The sequence below is a fragment of the Anopheles coustani genome, chromosome 2, assembly GCF_943734705.1.
Source record: "Anopheles coustani chromosome 2, idAnoCousDA_361_x.2, whole genome shotgun sequence".
NCBI classification, from domain to species: Eukaryota; Metazoa; Arthropoda; class Insecta; order Diptera; family Culicidae; genus Anopheles; species Anopheles coustani.
In genome coordinates, this window is record NC_071289.1 from 16,618,174 (window position 1) to 16,644,357 (window position 26,184).

Consider the following 26,184-nt stretch of genomic DNA (forward strand, 5'->3'; position numbering starts at 1 on the left):
CTCGAAAAAACATATGATCGGTGAACTAATTCGAGCACACTGCTCGATGTCGCTGGTGCGTGATACACGCACACACTCAAGAAATGCCCGATCCGAACCGGTTTACCGATGTATCCTCAGGGCGTTGTATGTGTTGGTAGTGTATAAAACGTACGTCGGTCATCGAATCGGTTATTCAAGGTCCTCGAACCGGTGTGAACTGCAAGCGGTTTAAAGAGGTCCAGTAGTGTTCGGAAGCTCGATTTGAGCGGTCGTGCGTTGCGTTTGGATAGACGGATATTATTGCAGCAAGTGTGGGCAGTGGAAATTCGCGAGAAAAAGAAAATCGTGCGTGCATTGGTTTTTTTCGCCGAGTGCCAGGAGAACGGGATTGCAGCCGTTGTTTCCTTTGGTAATTTTGTGGTTGATGTGTAGAGTTTATTGGGGGGTTCGTACAAAACTTCATGCCCCCAATCCTTATCACATTGGTGTTAATCGTAAAATAACAGTGAGCTGTTCTTGCGGTTTAGTCTAAATTTAGTTTTGGCTACATCTAACCAAATCAACGGCTACTAGAGTTTAATATGGCGAACAGTTGTTTTTGGTGCCGTATGTTTCCGGGATGCTAACGAAAGTTCGCAAATGTGCTTAAATGTTGGAGTCGATTGGTGCAAGGCCAACACTGTTTGTATCCTATCAGATCAAATTATTTTTCCCTAAAACGTTCTAGAATAATAAGAAGTAGTTCCTAACAAAATCGATTGTGACTATGCAACCACAGGCTCCATCCAGTGCCATTTGTTTTCTCTTCGTGCTACAAAACGGCCATTCAGCAGTTTTCATCTCGTCGGTATCAGTGCATTAGTGTAAACCCAAAGCTAATTTCACTGACTTACTGCCGGTGAGCAGTATCGGAAAACAGGTGAAAATTCTCTTTGCCTCGCGGAATAAAAACGCTCACTTTCCGTGGCGTGCAATCGATTAGAGTGGCGTTGGTTCGTGCATGATGACGGAAGTAGCCGCATTTTTTTCAACGTATGCGTGACCGTGGGAAAAACTCCGACCAGGGAATACCGATCGATAGTTTCGTTCCAATGCCAAAGGAGTGACATTTGGCCATCTGGTGCAGGTGGAAAAGGAAAAAAACAAGGATTTTGAAATGGGTCGACTGGGGTCAAGGTGGTCATTTTTCACTTTCCTATGGTAAAACGAGCTGATAATAAATGTTGGCCACAGTTTTGGAGCTCGTCATCCGGTGACTTTGTTATTGAAGAAAAATCCCCTTTTTATCCGGTGGCGAACACGCAAATCACGATTTAATATTTTGTATGCGTCGTTTTCTTGTATGCGTCGTCAATCAACTCTGGCTATGACTACGAAAATTTATCACTCACTTAGGTTTTTGTTTTTTATCGCAGAATCATCTTAGCAACCCACGGATGGGTAGCGAACAGGAGGATTGATTTCGAAGGGTAGAGCCTTTTGAGAGTGATCCAAGTTTTAGTGACAGCAGCGTGTCCTTCGGTCAGTATTCGTGTACGTGTACTAAAACAGCGCATATGCATAGTGTCTCGGTGGTTCTTGCAAATGTTTTAAAGCATCGAAGCGTCAGACCAAGTGTCCGTTTCAATAGGCTAGCTGCTAGATGCGTGTGCTTAGGGGCGCTTAAGGATGAAGTGTTTGTCAGTTGATAGTGGATGCTTGTTTTGAGATTAGATGAAAATCAGTGTTGTGTGTGTATTTGCGAGCGCGCGTTTGTATCGAGAGTGCGTAGTGCGTTTGGAGAGATTACCGGCAACACGCGGGTCAAAGTCGATCGTTGTCAGTCACCGTCAGTGACCAAGCCAAATCGGTCTTTGAAGCCCGAAAAGTTTTGTTAGAAAATCATCTCTACGGTTCCCGTCGACTAACGCTTTCGCTAACGACGAATAGCAGGTGTCTGAGGTTAACCAACCTTATTTTATTAAATTCCGCTGCAAAGTAACGTGGTTCTGTACAAACGGAAATGTATTATCCCTGCATGCCTTATATCTGTGTGTAGTGTGTTTTTGTGTGTAGTGAATGTGTGATCCAAGCGGAGTTGGAATATTTCTTATGCGAGCAGGATCGGAGAGGAGCGCCCGTAGTTAGTTTTTCGTAAATCCTAGTACCAAGAGTATGCAGTGTAACCATAATGATGCGTCAGGCAGCAGATACAGCCCACTGTCGGTTTATTGGCCGACCGATCAGCAACGGCTTAGAGTGTAAGGAGTACAGCGGCACACTCCAACCCACGTGCCAACCGAACCGTGAGGGGTAGACGCAGGGCCGGCCTGCTGAACCCATAGTGTGTATAAAGTTCTCATATGACGAACGATCGACCTTAACGATCGTACAAAAGGTACATACAGTAGCATTTGATCGCGTCGTACTAAATCCTTCTCATCGCTAGTGATCCCGAAAAGTGGTGCCCCATCGACGGCCGAGAACGAGAGAGTGAGGGAGAGAGTGAGCATGGCGTCGGAAACCGAAACGCCCGTGCCGACTTGTCCGCCGCCACCGGAAACGCTCGAGCGTGGTGGCCAGTGCCGGAAGGTGTCGTCGAAAATGATGCCCCGGTCGGGCGAGGGCGACGGTGAACGGGTTGCGAAGATCGGCGGTGGTGGCGTGCGGCGGACGGAACCATCGGCCCCGACGGTGGATGTTAGTGGGCCGGCGGAAAATGGTGGAAGTGTTGGAGTACGCGGCGCGGTAGTGTGTAGCGGCGGGGCCGGCACGTCGGTGACGCTCGAGGAAATCCTGAAAACGTTCAACGCACCGATCTCGGAGGATCAGGCCTGGGCGCTGATCTTCCAGGCGTCTCGGATGTTCAAGGCGCGACTTCAGGAGTCCGGCTGTAGACTACGGGACCTGCGGTTGCCCCTGCATCCGCATCAACTTCACGTCCAAAAGGACGGTAGCTGCTTCGTGACGGCTAAAACAGGTGAGTCCATGGCGTTAGTGTAAGGCTTAATTGAAGTTCATTAGTATTCTTAGTCTTCCATCAGTTTTATATGAGGAAGTTCTACGGTTCAGGTTCGATTATTTGAGAATTCCTTAAACTTTGGGAATAACACAGATATTCTTGCCTAGATTGGATGATTCGTTTTCCAGAGATTTGTGATTCGCGAGATTCGTTTTGAAAATAACGTTTTTTAGGGACAGAATACAGACAGAACTTTTCATAATGTCTGCTTTGTTGGGATTTTTGAGAAATTACTTCAAATTGTTTCTACCACTTTTACAAAGCTTGTTTATTGAAAACTACTTCACTGATCCGTTTTAAATCAAACCCATAACCTTAATCGTATCAAGTGTAGGTCTAATGGCATTACGCGCTACACCTTCCAAGACCCCAATCTCTCTAGACCTCATTTAATATGCTCCACATTTCAATTGAACACAATGGGGCAAACAATGTAAACTTGAAGTGTTGTCGTAAACCAAGCAAGAGGGAAAACATCATATTAGATCTTTATGTTTGTTTGATCGCGCGCAGCTCGGCAACACCTGAGCCTTTCCGAGCCACTTCAGCGCTAAGCGAGTGATTATGGAGCAAATGTCTTTGTTCGGCGCTCAAGTGTCCCTTTTCATGCATTTTGTCTAGCCCGTGCAGCACGTTCCACAAGATATTGGACTCGCGGGTGGACCTCCCCCGAAGGGGGTAGCAGGTTCTTCTGCTTTAGCGGACTAGGATTGTGCATTCAATAGTTAGAATTGCATTTGAAATCCAGGAAATTAAAACACTGCTCTTTGGCACGAGGTGATAAATGCGTGAACTGCGAGCTGAATGAGCGTGCAAGAAAAGAAGACTTGAGTTTACTTCCTTCTGCAAGCTTGTGAGAGAATGTTACTTACTGTTCGTTGAAGAATGAAACACTTATTGAATCATAAACAATTCTGATGTTGCTTGAACGCACGGCCAACGCCACATGAAGTCATGCTGAGATTATTTTTGAAACATTTGCTTCCGTTTATCGCCAAACTGGTGACGCCATCCATCGGTTGCTCTCTTTTCGTGCATAGTGAAGAATTGCTTGCCACTTTGTTTCCGGCTGGTGACGATTTTTTTTTTAGTTTTTCTTCTCACGACGATGTCACAGTATCAATTTCGAGGACCCCGACGCTCCGCAAACAGCTATGACCTAATCGAACGTCTTTAGGGTGACGCACACACCGTGGCCCCTCGAGAGACCGTTGGGCAGCAGACATTGTCCTGGTTGGCAACGACTGCTGAACACGGCGACGGTCAAGAGCGCGCCAGCTGTCCTAATCTTGGACTAAATCCCATATGGTGGAATTCCCGAGGGACCGAAGAGGTTATAGACGGGTCCGGTTTGCCATGGAGCACACCGACACATTGTGGATCTGGGTGGATTTTTTTCAAGCGTTTCCGTAGGCTTCAGGGCTTCAGACCTTCTCCGAAACAATCAAGGGGAATTCACATTCGCGCACGGCGAGTTGATGGCTTGGAGGGAAGCATGGCGCAGTCCGGCCACACCCGAGAACTACCTTTTTGGGGTGAATAAAACATGTGCGCCACATGGGCGTCGTTCTGGCGTGCAGCAGCAATCAATATAATTCTTCATGAACGCCAGCACAATTGCCCACGATGCCCACGGATCCCGCGATGCTGGCCAGTTGAAGCCCGCCCACTTGGGAGCAGAATTCGAAATTGAAGACCAACCGACCTCGAATAGGGAGGGGGGGTTGGGCGCCGTATTTCAATAAGATTTTGGTCATAGAACCCAGTCCAGAGACACACCAAACGCCCCTCCGGGCACCAAATGTGTGTGCTGCAGCATCACGTCGGAAGCTGATTGAACGAATTGATGCGATGGGATCGGAGGCCTTTTTCCGTGCCTAGCATAAGATATAAAGACGTTCTTTTTTCTTGGGGACGAACGGACGCATACCTTCCTGTTTTTTTCGGGTGCTTTAATTCAAAAAGTGTGTACTTCCTGTTCGCCTTAACTCTAGCCTCGGGAGTTTTAACTTCTTCTGCGGCTGGCAATAATTCGAACACTTTTCTTGATTGGGTTCAGTTGGTAGCTACCTTTCTAGGTGTTGGAATTGATTCGGTTAGTTTTTATTTCATCACGCGAAGGAAAATGTAAAAAAAAGCAACAAAAGGGCCCTCGAGCTGTAAGCGGAGTGATTTCGTTATTTCGGTTCTTAGCTGATGAAGTCATCCACTTTTCGATTTACGGTGGTTAGCTGTGCCAGCTGTTCTCGCCTCTGACTGCAGATGGTCGCAACGATGTGGAGCAAATTCTGATGATTGTTGGAACGTGTGTCGGAAAAGGAAATCAATGAACTTCAACGGTGCTGCCGATTGGATATGTGTGAAAAGAAAACCTCTAGATAAGAACATTCGTGCAGAAATTAGTTCAATTAATGGTCCATGAAATTTACTTCTCGGGAAATTACAGTTATAGCCTGTAGTAAAGCTTGTGCAGTTAAACAGTAGCTTTGTCCACTGTTTCCCCCTTCGAATTGGGCTACAAAAACGCTTGGCAGAGTAACTTTAAACGTTTTATAAACAGTTCAACTGGTAAGGTAGGTATTGGAGAGGGACAAAACTTAAAACAAAACCTTATTTCCGGCGTCCAAGGAAAGTTCATGATGTTTACTGTGTGGACACAAACCGGGCGCTGCTTAGCAGACACAAACAAGCTGTATAGTTTTTGCAGCAACCTGGCTGCAAAGGTGTGCTGAAAGTGTGAGGAAAGCAAAAGGGTTGGTATTGTTTGGTGTTGTAGGTGTCTATTTAAATATACACTGCAAATCGCTTGCAAATGGGGTGTGACGATTCGTTATTGGATATATTATGTGAGGAAGTTATGTACGAACCTCATTTGGGTGTTCAAAACGCATTGTATTTAAGTTATGATCTTGTTACTAATTCTTCCTGCTTTTGATTGGTACTTACTCGTTTGTCCACCATCGAAACAGAATTAATAGCTCGGAAAATAACTGCGGAGAAAGGCTTGAACGTTTCTGCAATGGAGCGAAATGAAGTAGCTTTGGCTCGTTACGAGTTTATTGCACTTCAAAAGGCAAGTGAAGGTAATTTTGCCTTACTCACAAGTGTACTTACGTACTTGCCTCTAAGCAGGTTTCGTCCACGACGAAGGTTTTTCAATTGCCTTCCTGAAGAATGTCTATCCCGTGGTATCGCGCCTTGCGAAGAGGAAAACATCAATCAAGGGCTAGCTTATTTAGCATGAACTTGCCCACTTCTGAAGACGATCATCACGGCGATGAGGTAGGTACTTTCAATTAACCGAAAGATGCTTTCAGGCAGTGCGGCTTGGGTTTGGGTCATGACCATCATGATCGGTGTTTCGGCACGATGAGCTTACCTTCGCGTGGGGATCATCTTCTCATGGTCATGGTTTTTAATAATGAGCAATCGATTGATCCAATCCAGTCCTCGGCCAATGCACACAGAAATCTTGTCATACTCGCCCTGGACGAAGGGTGGTATTATGTTTCCCTTCCCGCGCGTAGGGCCGGGAATGAGAGGTTTAAGGGTGGACCTAATTGGAAGGAAGTGACTTCTCAACTTCGCCAGTACCCTACCGTCTACGGGAAATTGTCGAACCGAGGAAAGGTACCCCGATCGAAGATTTACGTCATTTCGGGGCACCAGTTGATGGTGCCGAGCGCCAGGGTCAATCATGGTTGAATAAGAATTTCCATTCCCCACCCGCCTCCGATCGCGATCCGAAAGAGAAAGTCCATCGGAATCGATGCCGCGTAATGATCTTGTGGTTCGGCTTCTTGTCGGAAGAGCTTTTTCAATGACCAGACGAGCAGTTTAGGGGTTCGCAGGGCAGCCGGGTTGCGGTTTTCCTTGAGACGAGTTCTTTGCAGCATGCCTACGGCCATCTGCATGGTCATGAAAGTGGTTCTATTCTATCTCTCTCTTGCTCCCCTTTTAAGATGCCAAAAAACGAATGAGTGAGCAGAATTCGATTTTGCCCACTTAAATATTGATGCCTTTTGGTTCGGATCAGTTTTAGAATGTTATATAATTTATAGTGACTCAAAAGTTTATCCATACATTTTATTACAAAGAAGTGCATAGATTTATTTTTCTCAAGGCCTTATCAGGACTCAGCGAGATATCCAAAGTTTTGGTTCGACGTTGACAATTTCCGGGCGCACCGCTCCATAAATTTCCAATCCTGCTCCTTGGAGGTGTTTGTGGGAACTTTTTCTCACAGGTCCAAATATAGCATGTGACATTGTGGTGAGTACTTTTTACTCTCGCTTCTACGGTTCATCCGTGTTCAATTCCTGTGGTTTCCTGCTTCATGTAGCTGCTTGTGGTTGCCGGTAGGATTCTTCTGGATAAGTTCCTAGTCCTGATGTGTGGGAAATAAAATATGCCCCGATGAAAAGATGGTAGAGCAATCCATTCCCTTTCAATCAAACATCCCGATGACTCTTGTCGACAGATTCCGACACCTTCCTCAGCAGAGTGTCGAGGTGATAGAATATTACTCGGTAACTTATTGTTCGTCTTCAACGCGGGTCTCGTGATGATGCCTGTGGGTCGTTAAGTACTTTTCCCTGAACGAGGAAATGAGATATGCTCACCCATCACAATAAAATCCGAACCGGGGGTCCATGCTGTGGTTTCGAACCCGAAGCCCGTAAAAAGATGATTCCAAGAAAACACATCCACTTGAGCAGGTTTTAACCACCTGAAAGGTGAGAAAAGACGAACTCCATGTAGTCCCACAGGCAGTGCCATAAGAGTGCGGTCACACATAGTCAGCATCGGGCAGACGCCGGGAGCAACACCAGCTGCTATACGGTGCCTGTACTGTGCGTGTACACATTAATTCGATGCCTTCGTGGACTTTTTTTATCGGTCCGATGCATTCGAAATTCTCATTTGAATATATGGAAATCGGACGGGGGTTGTACACACTTGAGCTGTGAAAATCTCAATTCGAGAATCCTACTCCTTCCGGTGGTGGGCCTGGCGGTTTTGCTTTTGCCTCAAATTTTCCCCTTTAAAAACCTTCAAACAGATGCATGAAAGCGCACAAAAATCTTCAACTAAATTGTGAGATCGCTAAGAAAATAAAACGAGAAATTTTTAAGAGGACCTTGCTTTGTTCCAAACCCCTCCCATCTCCGCATTCTGTTGGTGCCTTTTAATTGTTAGTTGTTAAGGGCACGGTTTTTATGGTAATGGTGCGTTGATTTGCCTTTACTCGGCACTTAAGATTTTTTTTTTCGTTTGTTTGCGTCAAGAAGTTCACGCTTTTGATGGGTTTTAATTTTCTTATTTCAGGCGACCGTTGAAGTGAGTGTGTTTGTGAACTCCGCTGCCTTGTTGTAAAAAAGTGATTTATTATCAGCAGTGAATTAAATTAAAAAAACACTTTCTATTAGCTGCTTATCAGCTTCGTTGGTATGTTTTTTTTTTATTTCAAGAGTGACTCAAAGTTTTGTTTTATTTGCCATTCTTTCTATTTGTCTCTTTGCTTTCTATAACGTTGAAATAAAACAAATTGAGAATCTTTTTGCGGAGCATTTGTTTTAACATTGATACTCTAAATTGCGTGCATAATTGATGATAATTCACCATTCCCACATGCGATTGCGGGTAGGTTTGAATGAATTTTCCGGAAAATAAGCCATCTTGAGCAAGCAATTCATGTTTCGCCAGTGCGGTAGCCACTGATTTGAGTAACTGAATCGAAGGTCCATCACTTGCCCACTTTGGCCAAGCAGGCGCGACTCCACAATTTTCCAAATCCCACCATTTCGACCACCGCATTTTTGCGCGTAGTTGAGCATCTTTTTCGGCCACTTTTGAGGTTTATTTTGGAGCGCATCGTTTTCTCCGAACGAAGCAGCGATGATGCAGTCGAAGCGCAGTGATTTAGTGTTATGAAATGTGTGCTTCGATTTGAAACCGAACCCAACGGGGCCACCCGCGCTCGGTTTGAGGAGGGTAGCAAGCCAACCTAAGATGGTTGTTGCTGGGGGTGGCGGTATGCTGTGCGGTGCATGGTGCCAAAATAGACAGGAGAAGAAATGCGCTGATTGCGTGTTGCGGCCGTTTTCCGTATGCGTACACATATATTTGGGCATAGATCCATCCGTGCCGGGGAAGCAGCCGTTTGGTAATTCGCTGTTCGCATCGGTGTTTCGTTTCATTAGAGCATTAAAATCGAAGGAATGACTGACGGTGTTGCCAAATCGCTCGGAATCGTCGCATGACTGGGTCGGCGATGTTTGGGGCAATGACGGTTACTAGTTGTTGGATTTCCTATTTGTTTATGCACTTCTAAATCAGGCTGAGTTGAAGATTAGTGAACTAGACTAGTTTTATTTTTCAAATTTGTTTACCATTTCAACTCTAATGCTTGTTTCGGTTCTGTAAGTTTTTTAAAACAAAATTGTACATTTTGGTTTTAACCTATTTTTAATGATCTAATCGAACTTTGGTGTTACTTTTCTTTTTGGCGTGGAGTAAACAATTTTCCAAAACAAAAAAACACAAAAATCCTCTGCTAGCGAAACACTAGCATAGTTTAATACATTTCGGATTGTAAACTGCATCCGATGTTGTAATGAGCTCTCTTTCGAGTTTTTCTTCGCCGATCGGATTTCGTTCGATTCGCGCTGGCGGATAGGCACTTCACACGTCTTCACATTTCCTGTGAGCTTTGATATCCCTCCCCCCCCCCCCCCAGCCCCTGCTCGTCCCTCGCTCCTCGAGCATCACTACTACCCCACATCCATTGGGCGTGCACCCCTCAACCCCGTGGAACGGAACGGAATCGCGGCGGCGTAGGCGAGCGGAAACTGCGAAATGAGTCAGACCCGTGAAGTGATATTGGTATTTTAATTTTGTTTTAAAGATTGCTGCTGCCCTCCACCGATGGCGCGAAGGCATATCGCGTGCCTCGCATATGCGCAGGGCAGCATGGAGGATGAATTTTTGTTTTCATTTTTTGTACCGATGTTGCGTAGATGCAGTGTTGTTGTGTTGGCACGGATCGATGCGTGCCGTTTTTTTCCGTTGGCGGCGCCCGGGCGAGGGAAAAGAAGAAGCGAGAAAAAAAACCAACACCGTACGATTATGAAATAGTTACGCATTCCTTCGGGCCACACCACATGCAGACACCGAGCATCGGCTCGGGTTGGGGATGAGCTGTGGATGTTGTTTCCTGGCTGCGTTTCCTCGTCGGATTTCGATCCGGTTGTCACACTTTTTGCCGCAGACGCAGTTTGCTCCTTCTTGCGTGTGTTTTAGAACGTTGCACTAAATAGATCTTCACGAACTCGCCACGCAACGGACTCAACATCGCGTCATGGGGATTTTCCCATTTTCCACGGCCTTCGAATCAAGCGACCTGCTGCGCGTAATTTTTCACCATTGCTTCCCGCTGCGCCATATGTTGTGGTTTGTTATCTTCTCCGGTGGTTTGTAGGTTGGGTAAAATTAAAAACCAAATTGTGAGATGACGTTTCACTGCACCTGACGCGTTTTACTCCCTTCTACCTCTGGGGGAACATAGCCCTGTTTCCGCGAGTGAGTTGTTTGTAAACGACGTGTTTTCCTCTCGAGGGACCCGCGACGGAATTTCATTCATCTTTCTCAAACTCGACCAACAAACTCGTAAACAAATCATGCCAAGGGACTTTTCGGAAGAAATTTTGACATTATTTTAAAAATAATCTAACCGTCTTTCCCCTTTCCAATGCGCTCTCGAAAAACGCACGGATCGATGGGGGGGAGAAGTTTTTCTTTTAGAAAAATCTTCGGCGAAGAAAGATCTTCGGTGGTCCATAAAATGGCTTCGGTGTGAGGTGCCTTTTTTTAGGATGAACACTTGACATCTCGGGAGGGGAACTAAAAATATGTTCCCCCTGAAAACGTGTGATGGGAGTTGGAGCGGTGCATTGAAAGTGCATCAGTTGTGCAGCTCGCCTTCGTAGTCACCTCCTCCGAGCAGTCGCTTTAAGTTATCGAACGAGACTGCGAAAGGAATCGGAAAACACTAAGAATTCCTAATCTTTAGTGCCTAAGTCTTTAGCAACACCCCTTTCGACAGCTTGAAAATCTTTCAGCGAGAGTTTTAAGAGCAGCACACTTTTTCGAAGCCAACGTAAAACGGAGTGGATAATAATGCTTTGTTCGTTCGAGTTTTTTTAGGAACAGAAAATTTGATTCACAGATTCTACATATTTGGAGGGGAGAAGACTTCGATCGCGTTTGACAGTTTTCACCTCCCTACCGAAAATAGCTACAAAGAACGATCGATTTCTCCGCTATGCATATTTTTAACCAGACTCCCGCGCCACGTCGCGTCACACGTTATCCAATCCAATGGTGTGTGTTCGAGTCTAAACTTATTAACTTTCATAGTCTATCGCCCAACTTGGGGGGCTTGTTGATCAGAAGGTGTATGTTTGGCTCATAAAAAAGCTGATGCTCGTTGGTGGATGGTGTGTTTTTTTTTATTATCTGATCGTTGATCAGGTTTTTGGATCTCGTTTCTGCATTATTTGTCGGTGCCATCTTCAAAATGTGTCTTTAACGAGGGATTACGGAAAATCATTTTTATCAACTCTCACCATGTCGGAGAGGTCGGTCGCAAGGTTTCCGTGCTTTCAAACACCTTTTTCGCGTTTGATTAGATTTTACCATATATGAGTGATGATGGGAAACACGCCGCGGACCGTGCTCTAAATTTATACGCAGACGAAGGGGGCACACCGTGGCGGTGGTGAATCATCGTGCCGCCACTCCTGCGGGCGTGAATATCGCGTGAAATATATCGGTCAAACAGATTCCGACACTATGTTGGCCGAAAACAGTCAAACCAAATCGCTGTCAGCTGCGCGCCGCGGGGTTGAAGCAGGAAGCGCTGATCTCATCCGCGCGGCTTCTTGGCGGATTTATATTTTCTATTTACCGCTGCATCTTCCCTCACATGCCGATAATAATGGGTGCCGATCAGGTCTGCGTCTTCGGATGGGTTGTGATTAAAATTATCCCGTTACGAAGTGATGTGCCACAAATGTTGTGCCCCTCGCGGGAGGAATTTATTTAATGCGGTGCGATTGATGGTTTGACGTTGGCGGATTTTGTTAGATGACCTGTTTATCGCTGTTATTTTTTCGTAAACTTTTTTAAAATTGGTTATTATCTGTATTTTATTTTGGTTACATTTGTACAAGAATCTCTCAAACTTTGGAAATGACTGTCAATTTTGTAAAACATTGACAATAACGTAAAGAATGCCTAGATATTAATCCTCTAATATTTTTCAAAAACGAGAAAAAAGGCAGCATTGCTCGGCTAATGGTGTCCAATTCTGCTCATCTAATAATCGATCACGTGGCTCGAAACATTTGCTGTTAATAGTCGCACGATCTGTTAGACGATCGATCGTGTTAGCATAAGAATGACTTTCCCGGCTTGCGGAACCGGTTGGTAAAACGCGTCTACGGGGTGGCATAGGGGGATGAAAATGTCACCCAAAACACACGCACAGGGGGAAAAGGGAAGAAGGGTAAGAGGTTTCCCTCAATCCTGAATGGAGTTTAGGAACGCCATCGGACGGTTTGGTTTTTAACGATTATTGCAGAAGCCACCGAAATTGGATAACAAAACCTACATTCAAGAATCGAAACATTCCGGTTTCGTTTCGCAATATTTTTTATACTAAACGTTGGTCTTAGCAAGCATAATTGCGTGATATAATTTTCAACATCTCTTTTGATCTTTTTCCTGTTCTTACCATGTTTCAAAGTTTCCTTCGCCTATTTGGCGATCGAATTCCAGACTACAAAGAGACAGACCTCCTGAACCGGGACTCAAACCTTAAATTATTACCGTGCTCTTCCCTGCTGCGATGTCTCAACTCTTTACGTCCCGTGTCCCGCAGTCCGAGTGTCTACGCCTATCGTGTTGCGCAGAACCGGCCGCAATCGTCCCCGGTCGATTATGAATGAAATCGCGCGAAAAGGCGTTTCATGTTTTCATTTTTATCGGGTGGCAAGGAAACACAAAAACATAGAAATAGGAAAAAAAAAACAGATAAGACAACAAACTTCTTCGCTCCCCCCCCCGTGTTTACTCGTTCATAGAGTGGAAAACAGGTCTTGGTCGCGACTTCCTAGGAGGGGAGGCTGTTTTTATGTTGGTTTTATTTTTACTGTCATCTGACGGAGCACATTCCGGAGCGATGCGAACATACGAACGCACAACCGGCGGAAAGGACTCTCGCAAAATTCCTCCAGAGTTGGCGTTGAGTTTTATCTCATATGTCGAAGCCGCCGCCGTTTGATTAGCTTTGATTCTTCGATAGGATCATTCTTCTTCAATTTTAAGAAATGATCGTGGTTTCGGAATGACGAAACACCATTTGAATCCGTCATTGACTGCTGTAACGTGTGGAATCATTTAAACCGATCCAGTTGTAAGAAATTGCGGTGGTCACGAGACAACATCTCGCCCGGGTCGATTCGGAGCGGCATTTCCTTGTCGGCTGATATGTGCGGTTTTCTTTTTCTTTTTTTTCGGGAGAGTCCCGCAATCGGTTGACCCATTTTCTCAAGTGTGGAGTTAATGGAGCGCAAGCGATTGACGTGTTCGAGCGGCGGTTGGTAAAGCGATCTATTAAGGGAAGGACCAACCAAAGCTGAACGACGGGGTGTAGAAACAAAGCTGGTGTACGTACCGGCGGCAGGAAGCCGGCTAACATCCCGCTTTCCACGCGGCGTAATAACAGTCGACCGTCTGACAAGAACAACAGCGGTTGCTCCAGTTTTCGTGGCTCGCGATCACTTTTCGCCTCCCCTTCGCTTTGGTAAAACGTTGGATGGCGTCTGCGAGGGCGCGGGATGGGGTGGAGGTATTCTACAGGTGACTGCCGGGCGGCGGTTGTAATGTTAAATTCGTCCCTTCCGCCGCAGACTTAAATTTCCTGCCATACCAAGCCGCAAGTCTGGAACACGCGCGTGTTCGCAACGGGGCAGTTTCTGCGGGGTTCGGGTGTAAACGGTTTTGTTTTTGGTCACTTACGGTTGCCCATCGACGAGTGGAGGGGACGGAGGCGATCGGGGGGAAAGGGAACGATGAATCTTGCTCGTGCGAACCGCGTGCGGACGGAAGAGGAACGTCTGTTGGAAGGAAGGAATGAAATAAATCGCCACTAAATCGATCTAATTCGTCGTCGTACGGTTGACGATTCGTTCGGAAAAAAACCCGCTGTTGCGGTTTGTGCTATTTGTAAGTTGCGTATGTGTTGGCTCTGGTGCACACCTGGCCCTGGTCCGAAAACTGATGCTGCACCGCCACGGTGGATATTTCGGGAAATTGCTCCACTTTCGGAAGCGAGTGTTGGAAATTTCTTTCATCGACGACGAACGATAAGCCCTGCGTAACTGTTTTCCGCACGAGCTCTAATTTGTTTGAGCCCGGTTGACATGGTTGCCGCGATCAATCAAACCGGACGCCATTTGCTTTCCTTGCTTGTCTTGTTCTTTTTTTCTTTTAGTTTCCGAAACCAACGCAACCAAAAGCTGCGTTGGTTTCGCACTTCTAATTACGAATTAGCTCACCGCTGGCAGAACGTATTTGTCTAACGGTTGAACGATTTCCTTCCCTCGGGTAATCAACACCAGATAAAACTCGGTGGAATGTGGGAAGCGAGGGGGAAACAAAACATTGGTGCTTTTAAAATTGGAGCATAATCAGGTGGTATTTTGTTGATGTAATCGACTATCATTAATTGAACGCTATTTTGGGTTGTAACTGTATGATTAACATAGCTGCGAATAGATCCAATTCGTAAAGTTAGTGTGTTTTTGAATAATCAAAACAACAAAAATGAAATCCACCTGTTACAGCTGCAAATTGGTACAGTTTTGTTTGGGAAATAAATGGCACACCGTGGAAAAGTGCGTTTTGAGGAATGTTAATGGAATTTTTCATTTTGTTTTCATTAAATCGTCATTCAACTAGTTTTTGGTTACATATAAGATTTGATGATCCATATACACTGGAGGAAACAAGAATAGCACCACCCTGGTTTTTGACAATATTTTTTATATTTCCATAAAATTGGAGCTTTTTCGAGTTTGGTACGTTATTACAATCAGTTTCACAACTTTCCAGTGGATTACGGTCGCTTTAATGTGGAGAACTACCATTTAAACCGAAAAAAGCCTTAAAATGGGGAGGAAATAAAAATAGCACCACTTTGGTTTTTTGTTCAGCAATTGAAGATATCTAAAAAACTAATAATCTTAAATGAGTTTTTAAGATATTAGTAGTTAGTATGGACCCTAAACTGTAGAAATTAAATTTTATTAGTCGTGTGTTATTTGATTTTCCAAGCCATTTAGAAGACATGGGTCAGGAACAGCATCGCTTCGTCAAAACCGAGCTAAACACCAAAACTGACCATGGTAGCAGAGGGCTGGTCCCTGAAAATCGGTCTAAAAACCTTCGGATTACATATCATAGCAGTAGGGTTGATGAAACATTCCGATAACGACGGCCACAAGGGCCAACGCGGCAGTAAAACCTAGCTTACGGAGATGGATATGGGAATAATTTATAAATAAGGAACAAACCAGGGATGAATAGTGATTCTAAATCATGCAGAATTCAACTTAAGGTGTCAATAAGACATTTGCAGCAAATTACGCTGAGCGGGGAAAACTACAAGTAGCCATAAAGATTACGAAAGCCCAACATGACAGAGCGACATGCATTGAAACGGTTCAAACTCTCTTTTAGTTATATTTGTTGCTGCGACGCATGAAAAAAAGTTCTTTTCAGGCGAAATAAAGTTCATTCTTGGTTTCCTACATGTTTGACAATACTTTTAACTAGATCTTCAACAAGAACCTGGTGTTAAAATGAGCCGGAACGTTGGTGGTGTTAAACCATTGATATGGGGAGTTCTCTCACAACAACGAAAGCTTACCTTGCCATGCATCTGACTGAGAATGAAGTTTGATGTACTAGAAACAAGATTAATTGAATAAAATTAAACTTGGATGAGCTTAGACTTCGTTTTCCAATAAATATATACCGGATTCCATGAGTTGATGTTAACTACAGGTTGGATTCCTGACAGAAGAAAGGACCTATCAAGGTGGCCAGCAGACTCTCCGTATCCTAATTTCATAAAAAAACCTTTGGCCTATTCATGGTCATCGTGGTTGACTTCAAATGTCAAACAATGATGCAACAATTCCGTGCTAATTCGTATTTGAGAATGCTGGGAGCGCCATGAGCAGAACTCTCTGAAAAAATGTATTTTTTACCTCCAAATCACCGCGTTTTGAAGGGATTAGATACAAATACTCTTATATTTACTAATAAAATCATTAAACTATATTTTAATTGAAGTTTTGTTAGAATATCTTCAATTGCTGAACAGAAACCCAAAGTGGTGCTATTTTTATTTCCTCCCCGTTTTCATGAATTATAGGGTTTTAACGTTATTAGCCCACATTCATGCGACCGTAATCCACTGGAAAGTTGTGAAACTGATTGTAATAACCTACCAAACTCGAAAAAGCTCCAATTTTATGGAAATATAAAAAAAATTGTCAAAAAACAGGGTGGTGCTATTCTTGTTTCCTCCATTGTATTTGTTCTGTTTCATTTTCTAAATTATGTTTTCTTTTTATAAAATGTTGTGAGTCGTAAAATTTTCAAATCAAAATTCATACCCGTTTTTAATTTGACAATATTCTTGTGTTTCTTCATCAATATTTTTATTGACTCTTATTGTTTTGTATCTAACCCATGAAGTCTATCAGCAACAATTTACTTAATTGTAAGTAGCGTATGTCAACATCCCCTGGGAAGTTTTTAGTTGGGTGATTTTAGTAACGGTGAAGAAAATATTTCACAGGGATTATGTTTTACCTATAGAGTAGCTCCACTATTGTTTTTTTTTATTAAATTCACCTGCCAGACCTCACGAACGTGTGTCATGCTTCAGGTCCTAAGTCTTTGCCCTCTGCCGATAACCCGGGCTCGCGTTGGTCTGTTGATTAGTTCTTTGTAACGGTGTACGAAGGCAGCAGCTCCGGAACTCGACGTCCCTCGACGAGACACAGTGGAGCCATCGGTGGCTCGTTAAGGAAGGGCAGGAAAAGAGGCTCCCAGAGTCTAGGACAAGACTACAAAGCCCCTCCTCCCTGGTCGGGCGGGGGGCAACGGGGAGTAGTTATGCAATTTTCCACCTTCTTGAGCCGGTAAACGATCAGTTTAGTTGCGCATCGTCGTCGACATCATCGCGCGGTCGTGGTTCGGTGGGCTGTGCAGAAAAGAATAGCCGAGCTTAGCGGAGCGATTTTCTTCCCCCCACCCGTCCCAACGTCTTCCCCTTTGCGGAGGTTTTCGAATCGTTGCAAACCAATCCAACGGTAACGTTAAAAACAAACAAATTGTTTCACTTAACTCTGCAGTTGGATCGTTGTGTTTTTTTTTCCACGGTACCGTTTTAAAAAATGCAGCCGGCAGTTGTTCCGTCGTATGCACCGGGTGAAAAAGGGGGCGTCTTTGGTTTGATGCTAGCTTCCGCAGGGTTTTACGCACACTTCTTTGCCCGAGGGGCAGGAGAATAATACCCGAAATCATCCGGATGCAACGCTACAGAGATGGCTTAGATGGAGAGCGATGCAATGCAAGAAAAATCGTTTCATAGTTAGCAGCTGTTTTTGCTGTTGGCGCTTTGTTCGCGGTGCAGATAGTTACATCTTCGTGGAGTCTGTCAGCTGGAGTTTCATCTAGACGAATGCACTCGTCTGGTCCGATGCGTCCAAGGTTAAGGAGGTAGACGGCGTGCAGAAAATGCTCCCTGAACGCAGAATTGCACATTGTACAACTGGTTCGTCTACCAAGAGTCGCGACCAATTGCGCAGTACATGATGAGCAGGAAACAACATCAGCTATACGCAAGCGTAACGTTTCCCTTCGTTCGACCACCCGAGCGTTAGACAATACCGGCACTTCAGCATTGACCCGTTGACTTGTTTTAAAAAGCAATAAACCTCACATGTTGCTGCCCGACCAAAACACGTCGAGACTCGCGCCACAGCTTCAAACCCGGTGGTGACTAATATTGGCAATGTTTATGCTAATCGCCAGAGCATCGTGGTGTGTGGCGAACCGACCGTTTTTCCAATCCGCGTCACTTTTTTTGCATTTTACGACAATAAGCCATCGGACCATGCAGTGTGTGTGCCGAAAGGCCGCGGCGCATGAGTCAAAGCGTGAGTACATTTTGAATTTGGGTTTGGGTGATTTAATTGCGGTCACTTGGGCCGCTTCGCAGCTGGGTTTTATTTTACCGAACCAAAAGATAAGTTTCCACATCCGCTTTGGAATAGCAAGTGTTTTAGTGATTTATTTACAAACTTTCATGAAAACTGTACAATCAAAACTATGTTTATTCAATGCCTTTTACCAGCTAACTCATTCGTGAATCGTTCTCTACTGCCACAAATTGTTGTTAGTTTTGGGCGAATTCGTTTTTTTTTGTATGCTCTTCGCAAGTGTGTATTTGTATAACATCTAAGGGGTAACTAAATACATTTATTTTGTACAACCTGTTTTTAGATGTAGCAGATAAAGCTGACCTACAATAAGGGCTGTTGCGTAAAACAAAACAGCTTGACTTGATGCGCTTTTGTTTGTGAGTTCAAAACATCGAGGTGTTTCTTAAAATTTCAGTTCAATATAGTTTAAACGACGTAGTTAAAGGGTTGGTAATTTTACAGTTTCTAAAAGTTCGTGAGTAAGACTTAGTAGATTTTGCTACAGTATTTTTCTTGTTATGTGAGCTTATACAAAAAATGTACCAATGGCTTATTCATGCTCGCTCTTATTATTTTAATCATTTGCAATGAAATTAGAGTGAGTAACAGCGCTGTAGGGAATTACAATTCGCGATGTATTTACATCGCTTGCCGATCCATGGTCAAGGTCGGTGGCCTGAATAATTCCTCGGCCTGCGTCACGGGTGAACTAAACACCCGTCATCACCCGTCCCGTCCGCTCCGGTCTCATCCATCACCATCGGCTGGAATAAGAATAATTTGCGCCCTCGTGGACTTAATTCCACGAGCTCGAGGGAAGAATATGTTGGCACAACCCCAACCCACTCCCTTCTCCCTTCGCTCTAAGAGGTCAAAAAGGGCAAACGCGCATCACGCGCGGAACAATGGATGTGCTAATTAGCGCTTTCACACCGAACGTCCCTTGAAGTCCCCCTTCCCGGAGCAGGATGAGCAGGAATTAGTTGTCAAGCATGTGCGGGAAGGGGCATGTGCGTTTGAATGTGTCTGTTTAGGCTTCACTTTTCAATCGTTCTCTTCCGGTCAGCGTCGCCGTTCGCCGAGAACTTGGAAGGGGCCGCGAGTTTGAGGTTAGGTTCCGGAGTTGTGGCGCACCAGCTAATGGTTGCCCGTCAAACCGTCCGGAAGAACGGGACGCCGACACTCGGAAGTAGTAATCCTTATCCGTCCGGCAGGCAGATGTGTCACAGCGATTGTGCCAGGCTTTCGAGCTAATTATACCTAACGCGCATAACGGCACCAGCAGGTCCGCCGTAATGCCTCTAACACCTTGGTGCGCCCGATGGTTGCCGATTATCGTCCACTCTTCGCCTCCTCAATGTGACTTGAACGGCCTGAAGAGGCTGATTAGTGGCCGATTATCGGTGCCGGGTGATCTTAATGGCGTCGTGTGAAAACTTTTTCCACCGTACGATCTCTTGGGAGCAGCCTAAAGTACTTTCCGACAGCCCCATCCGGACTGTCATTCTTTCTTTTCTGCAAATGAAGTTCTTTTTCTCGCGGAATATCTTCCGAAGCTACTCTTCGCGATCGGGTGTTGATCAAATCTCTCGACTTCTCGATTTTATGGACCGAAGATTCTCGATAAAAATAATCACTCGACGCTCCAGAACCGGATGGTTCGGTCGTATAGATTCGCGCATAACTTGTGGGGGGAATGTCAAATACTTGACAAGAGCGGGAACTCCATCGAGGGTGAGGTTTGGTTTTTCCCACGCACCGACAGGTAAATATTTACGGTCTTAAGGAAAAACGAGTCGGGTAGCGGGGGAGGGGGGGGGGGGGGGGGGGGGGAGCGTGTAATATCATTGTTTTATTGGTATTATTTTATTTGACCACGTCCGGAGGAACGTTGGTCCAGTGCATTTTCCATTTCGGTTGTGGAAAAAGCTAGTCATTGGCTGGCGGAGGAGGTCCAGCACCTTTCCCCCCTCCCCTCCCTCTTCTTTTCGTCACGTTTCGAACGTTGCGTGTGCTTTTTCGTGTGCCATTTTGAGTGCGTCGGACTCGGTTTGGTTATATTTTTATATTTCGCCGGTTTGTTTTTCGGCCTTTCCCCTTCCATTTCTTAACCATGGTAGTTAGAGCTTTACGACGCTGTGAGTGATTGCTCCCATTTCATCGCTTCCGGTCGCTATTTTGCACCACCACCACCCCGGCAAGGACGGAACGGAAAAGGGTACACAAAAATGCCTTCGCTCGCAACGCGGCTAAGAGGCCTCTTCCGACACATTTACGTCACGACGTACGAGATGCATCATGTTTTGCAACCAACCAACCAACAAATACAGATCTTTCTCTTCCACTCCCCCCTTTATGGATCATCCGAGCCGTTTTCTGCCGTGAGAAAGCAAAGATTACCATCTCAGCACCTTCTCCACGGTCGGGCGGGTTTTCCAACGCGCGCGTGTGTGTGTGAAAAGGCTTTCCAGTCTTATGTTTGGCAGGGTTTCAATTTTGCACCAAGCCAAACATTCGTCGGCCGCTTGTTAATACACTTTTTTCCTAGTCGTTGAAGTATTGCTCGTTTTTGGATGTTTGTCGATCCGGATTCCCGGAGATGTCGGCCAGTTTGTCTCCGTGGCGTTTTATGGGATCAATTAATTTATGGTGTAGTGTGCGGAATGTGGCATGATTCGGCAGATCGGCAAAACCACCAGATGAAGCTGTTTGTAGCTGGAAGACAAATCACAAATTTGCCGCCTGTGGAAAACGTGGAACGCGGGGGGGGGGGGGGGGGGGGGCGTTGGACTGCCCAATCTTAAGTGATGAACAGGCTGGGCGCACAGTTTATGGTTATGATGATTGCTATATGGAGCAGTGAGTGGGTGAGTGGGTGGGTTGTGCGATAAAAGCATAGCGTAAATAGATCTGGTCGCTCGGGTTCCTCGTGGCGCAAGTTGACGTTCCTTGTTGTCACTTGGTCTCGTAAAAGCCGACCGCTAGGATGTTTGCGAACGTTTTAATTTCCATTTCTAAGGGGACTTTTTTTTTGGGGTGAGATAATTAATTGAGCGCAAATGAACCATCTGTTAGGGGCATGCACGTGATGTTTTTGAGCTTCGTTTGATGTTCGAACCATGTTTGGTGATAAAAGAGGCGTTTAGATATCGCTTAGTTATTCTTATCGTTATCTTCTTTCTAAGACGTAGATTTTCCAAAAAATTTGTTGTTCGGCTTTGGCCGGGCGGGTCGAGCTTCAAACATTTTTGTTCCATTTTTCACCCCCTCGAGGGGTACTTTCTACATTTGCCTACATCTTAGCACCGTCTGTCGCCCCCCAGTGTCGTGTTTCCCATCGATGCTCACCGGCGGCCGCGTTCGCATGATTGCATTTCGGTGTGATTTGTGGTACGTTAATTAACCCAAAGCACAAGCTGGTATTGGGAAACGGGGCCCTAGATCTCTTTCTCCCTCCTTTTCCGAACCAAAATAAAAAAAACTGACACACTCACCCGAGAAAAAAGAAGAAAAGATTCATGCATCACCCGGCCTGAAAGGGTGGAACGCGTACGTGGACATGACGTTGATGAGTTTTATACATATCTATATACTGTTTTTCTTCTCGCCGCTTCCCGTCGAAAACGCTCGGTGGGAATCGGATGATGATAAAATGGGTGTATGTGGGTGGGTACGCTGTGTTTTGTTGCTATCACATGTCTGTCCAGCCTTCCTTCCTTCTTTCCTCTGCTCGGTCGTCGAGTCATAGTGACAACATGACTTTGTCTTCTCATGTGGCCGCGAAGGACGCCCCTCGGGGGGTGAAAGCCTTTCACTGGCGCCGCCACCGGGGGTGGGGAAATGGGTGGCCGATTTTTCCCATGCCCCTTAAAATCACCGACTTTTCGCTGTTTTGTTTTCTTTTTCGGTCTGAACCATGATCGTTCAGTTCACGTCATGGAGCGCCTACGAGCCGCGATCGCGCTGGAGTGATCTATTTTTTTTTTTGTACGCCCGGGATTTTCCGATTTTCTTCACAGCGCGCACGCAATGGATATAGTGTAATTTGTTGAAAGTCATCCGAGCGAGATCCCCCTTGGAGTGCGATCGATTCCCGGCCGGGCGTACCTTTCGCTTTCCAGATCACTTTTCTTCTCCGGCCTTCGGAAATTGTCGGCTGGGTTGTATTGAAATTTATTGATTAGATTCGACATTAGGGGATGAAATGAAAAGTGAGACAAATGTCACATCATGCTACCTGAGGGGGGAAGGGGGGGGGGAGGTGTTATCTATAGTAAAAAGTAATTTTATTAAATTACTTTAAAAAAGAAATTCGGATGCAGATGGTTTAACATTGCGACACCACTACGCCATTTCCACAAAAGGTCGAATTTCCTTCATGTTTGTCGAAGTAACCTTGAGCAACATTTACCCCGGATTCAGATGAGATTTTTCTTGTTATTTTTGTGATCTTATGTTTTAAGCCTTGAGGGGTGGAAAGTGTCCTACCCCTAGTGGATAGACACACACACACAAACGCTTCGAAAACCCACGGCGGGCGGGAATGTTTGTGCGGGCCGAAAACTTTGTTGCCAAATAACCCAACCACCTCCAACGCCTCGGAAAATGATGCTGCGGTGGAGTTGATTTTTGATGCTTTCGAATTAATTAGAAATGTCATTAGGCAATTGTTTTGTCGGGCAGTTTTGCCTTCCTTTCTTCTTTTTTTTTGTTGTTTTAGGTCTTTTTCTCCGTGTCACCCGCGCTCGAAAGTCCGAACGCGCATTTTCCTGCCCGGGGCAGGCGGGTGGAGCGGAGGGCGGGGATTATTTGTTTCGGGTTTTCAGTTTGTGGCGTGTTTTTGGAGGTTTGCGTTCGGCTTTGCTGGCTGGCTTCGGTTGTTGGTCGCCACCGCCATACCGTTTTCGGTCGGCATTTCCCCTTTGTTCGCGTCGTCTTTTCTTATAAATTAACAATTTTTCACCATCACTTTTCCCTTCTCTCCCGGCCCGCGTGACTTTGTTGCCGGGGCCTTACGAAGCGAAGGGCCGGAAATTTTTAATTCACGCAGCAGCATCGGTTTGCGGAGGGGGAGGGATGGTGCGCGCAGTCGTGTGACTAATGCTGCGCCGTGGGTGCACTTTTTCGGTTGATCTGCGCACATAATGTTTAGGTTTTTCACTTTCGCTGAAAGTTTTCCACGCCGAGCCAGGCCGAGCCGGTACGCTTTCCCGCGTTTTTGGCCGCGCGCTGGATTTTTCCGTTCGTGTTGCGACGGACGGCGCTGTGTTTGACAGAAGAACATGCTGGAGGGCGTGGGGGGAGAGAGGGAAATAGTGTTAATCTGGCAGAGCGGTTATTGTGTGGTGCGTGGGTAGAAGGCACCCCGTCGTCGTCGCCTGTTGGGGCGTTGAATCTCTATTGTTTTTCTAAAGCGATTCGCCGAAAGCAAGCGGCGAGAGTAATTTTTCGGAAATGAATTTTTCTCAACACAACCAAGGAAGTCAGTTTACACTGGTCGTTAGTTTTTACGATGACAGTTTTCGGGTAACATTGAAACTACATTTGTGGAGATGACAATCCCGCTCGCGACTCTTTTCTTTCCTTCTCTTCTCGCGGGGAATCCCTCTTTTTCATTCGTTCCGGCGCTGAAAGTTTTAAATTAAATTGTCGCACCGGGTTTGGGTCTTGCTTTCCGATATGTTTTCGGCATTAAATCGTTCCCAAGAAAGTTGTCTTTGGGGAAGTGTAACCATGTCACTAAAAATCTCTACCCCTGCCCCGGGACCCAACCCTAGGCCGGTTGGCATATTTAATCCATTTATAAAAGAAAGATCATTTTTCATATTTTGTCCCGGACATGCGCTGACACAATGGGCACAAAGTGGTCAAAAATAGTCTCCACACTGTGAGTGCATTTCTTTTCCACCGAATTGATGTTTTCTTGTGGTGCATTTTGTTTTAGCACGATTTTATTACCCGGGAAAGGGCGATGAAAAATGGTCATCCCCCTACCCCCTCCAGAAGGTGGGAGGAGAACCAGTCATTCATCTCGGAAACGACAATAAAAGGTAAAACTACAGAACGGAAATCCCTACCGCACGCGGCCGGGAAGTGAGATCTTTTCGTTTTCCGTGGTGTGTGCGCGCGCGGGAGGGTTGGAAAACAAATTTTCCCTACTTCCAACTAACAAGGGGCAGGGGTCGAACCTTTAGGACCAGAATTAACCGTGTTTGGCGCTGGATTTGTGGAGGGTGAGGCAGGTTTTAAGCCTCCCAGCCCCATTCGTTCACCTGTTTAATTATGATTTCTCCTGTTTTCAAAGGGGGTTGCTTTTGTAGACGCGAACGCGAAACACAGCATGAAGCTTAATGTGTTATTTCATGCATGTTTCCGAATCATTTAATCGGAGCAGTCGCGACGCTGAATTGGGTGAATCGAAAAGAGAGTTTTCCATTTGTTTTAGTCTTTTTTTTTAATTTTAATATATTTTATTCCAAATGAGACAATGTATTTCGGCTTAAAGATATTTTAAATTTTATTTGGCCTAAAAAAGATGGTTTCCAACTGTTCAAAATAAGCAAAAAAAAAAAATGCATACTTAAATCATTAAATCCCACTGCTCTAACCGACGAACTTTTCGACTCGCCATCACAGTTTCGTGGTCCGTTGTCCGTAGTTCCTGCACCGCGTTGGGGTGAGGCTTACTAGAACGCTTCGAGTGCATTCTACCCTTTGCGGACCCTTGTTTTACGTGAAAGCCTGCCCAAGCCTGGTGCATCGAAGCGGAACGGTTAATGGGCCCGAGTCCGGATCTGACCGGCTGCGACCGAAATTACTGCTGTTCTATACTTCCAATGCCGACCGTTCTGTTCAGGAAAATATAGCTCTATGCTCCGTTCTTCCGGTTTATCCAGTCGAGGGAAGGGAGTTTATTTTGATATCAGAATTCTACCGATAAAAATGTCAACATTCGTTTGTCTAAGATTTACTCCAGTTTAAACAAAGCCTATAGACATTAGTTCAAACCAGAGAATTAAGTTATTCGATAAGATTTCCTGGAATACATTTTATGACGAGATTGTAGCATGGAAGTATGTAGGATGATCTCCATACTTGGTCTCTACTTACGCCCCATTACCGGAGCACATTATCATATGTTCTAGATACCATTCTTTGCCACCTGCGAACGCAAACGCTCGGAAGATACAGCTGCGACTCCGACCACGACCGAGACCGGTTTCTGCAGCGTCGAAAGGAATGTCCAGAATGCTGATACTCGCTCTTCTTGAATGCTGTGTGCGCGGATTCCAGCGTGGCAGAAAACGGACCGTTGGATGCGCATCCCGTGTTTTCGCTGTTGCCCAACAAACCCAACATTGGCCGGGCTCGGGCGAAGAAAAATATTCAACACAGGTGTATATGAGCGCAAAAGTATGAAAATACCGTACGCTCGGTAACCGTCCGGAACCGGTACCGGGGCCAGGCTAACTAAACTGACTCGCGGAAATGTCCCGATGGGCGGCGGCGGCGATGAATGGGGCATGCAAAAAAGGGTCGAACAAGAAGAACCTGTGCATCCTGTGCTAGGAATATTTCCCATCGAAAAAGTGCACTTCTGGGGGAAGAGGAGAATGTGCTGTATCCACGGGAGGTGCATCTGGTAAATAGTGGAGATAACGCTCCATTCTGTTTTGTTTTGCAAACAGGAAAAAAGGTAAATTGAAAGGAAGCGACCGCATGTACCTTCCTTCGGAAAATGAGCTAATCAAAGTGCAGGAACACGAGGATGCGATGAAGACCCTCACTTACTTCTTCAGCAGCAGAATTGTGTGGTGTTTCTTTTGGTTCTTTTTCTATATGTTAAGTTGAATGTCC

The 26,184-nt window shown here is 45.5% G+C and overlaps 1 protein-coding gene across 3 annotated transcripts in view; it reads left to right on the forward strand.

Moving 5' to 3' along the window:
* The first annotated feature begins 1,933 nt into the window (after positions 1–1,933).
* Positions 1,934–26,184, forward strand: part of LOC131266544 (protein spire) — a 126,855-nt gene continuing 102,604 nt past the window's right edge. For all 3 annotated transcript variants that reach the window (XM_058269109.1, XM_058269110.1, XM_058269111.1), the window contains exon 1: positions 1,934–2,941. In XM_058269109.1, the coding sequence (XP_058125092.1) occupies positions 2,473–2,941 (469 nt within the window). In that variant the 5' untranslated portion in view covers positions 1,934–2,472. The remainder of the gene's footprint in view (positions 2,942–26,184) is intronic.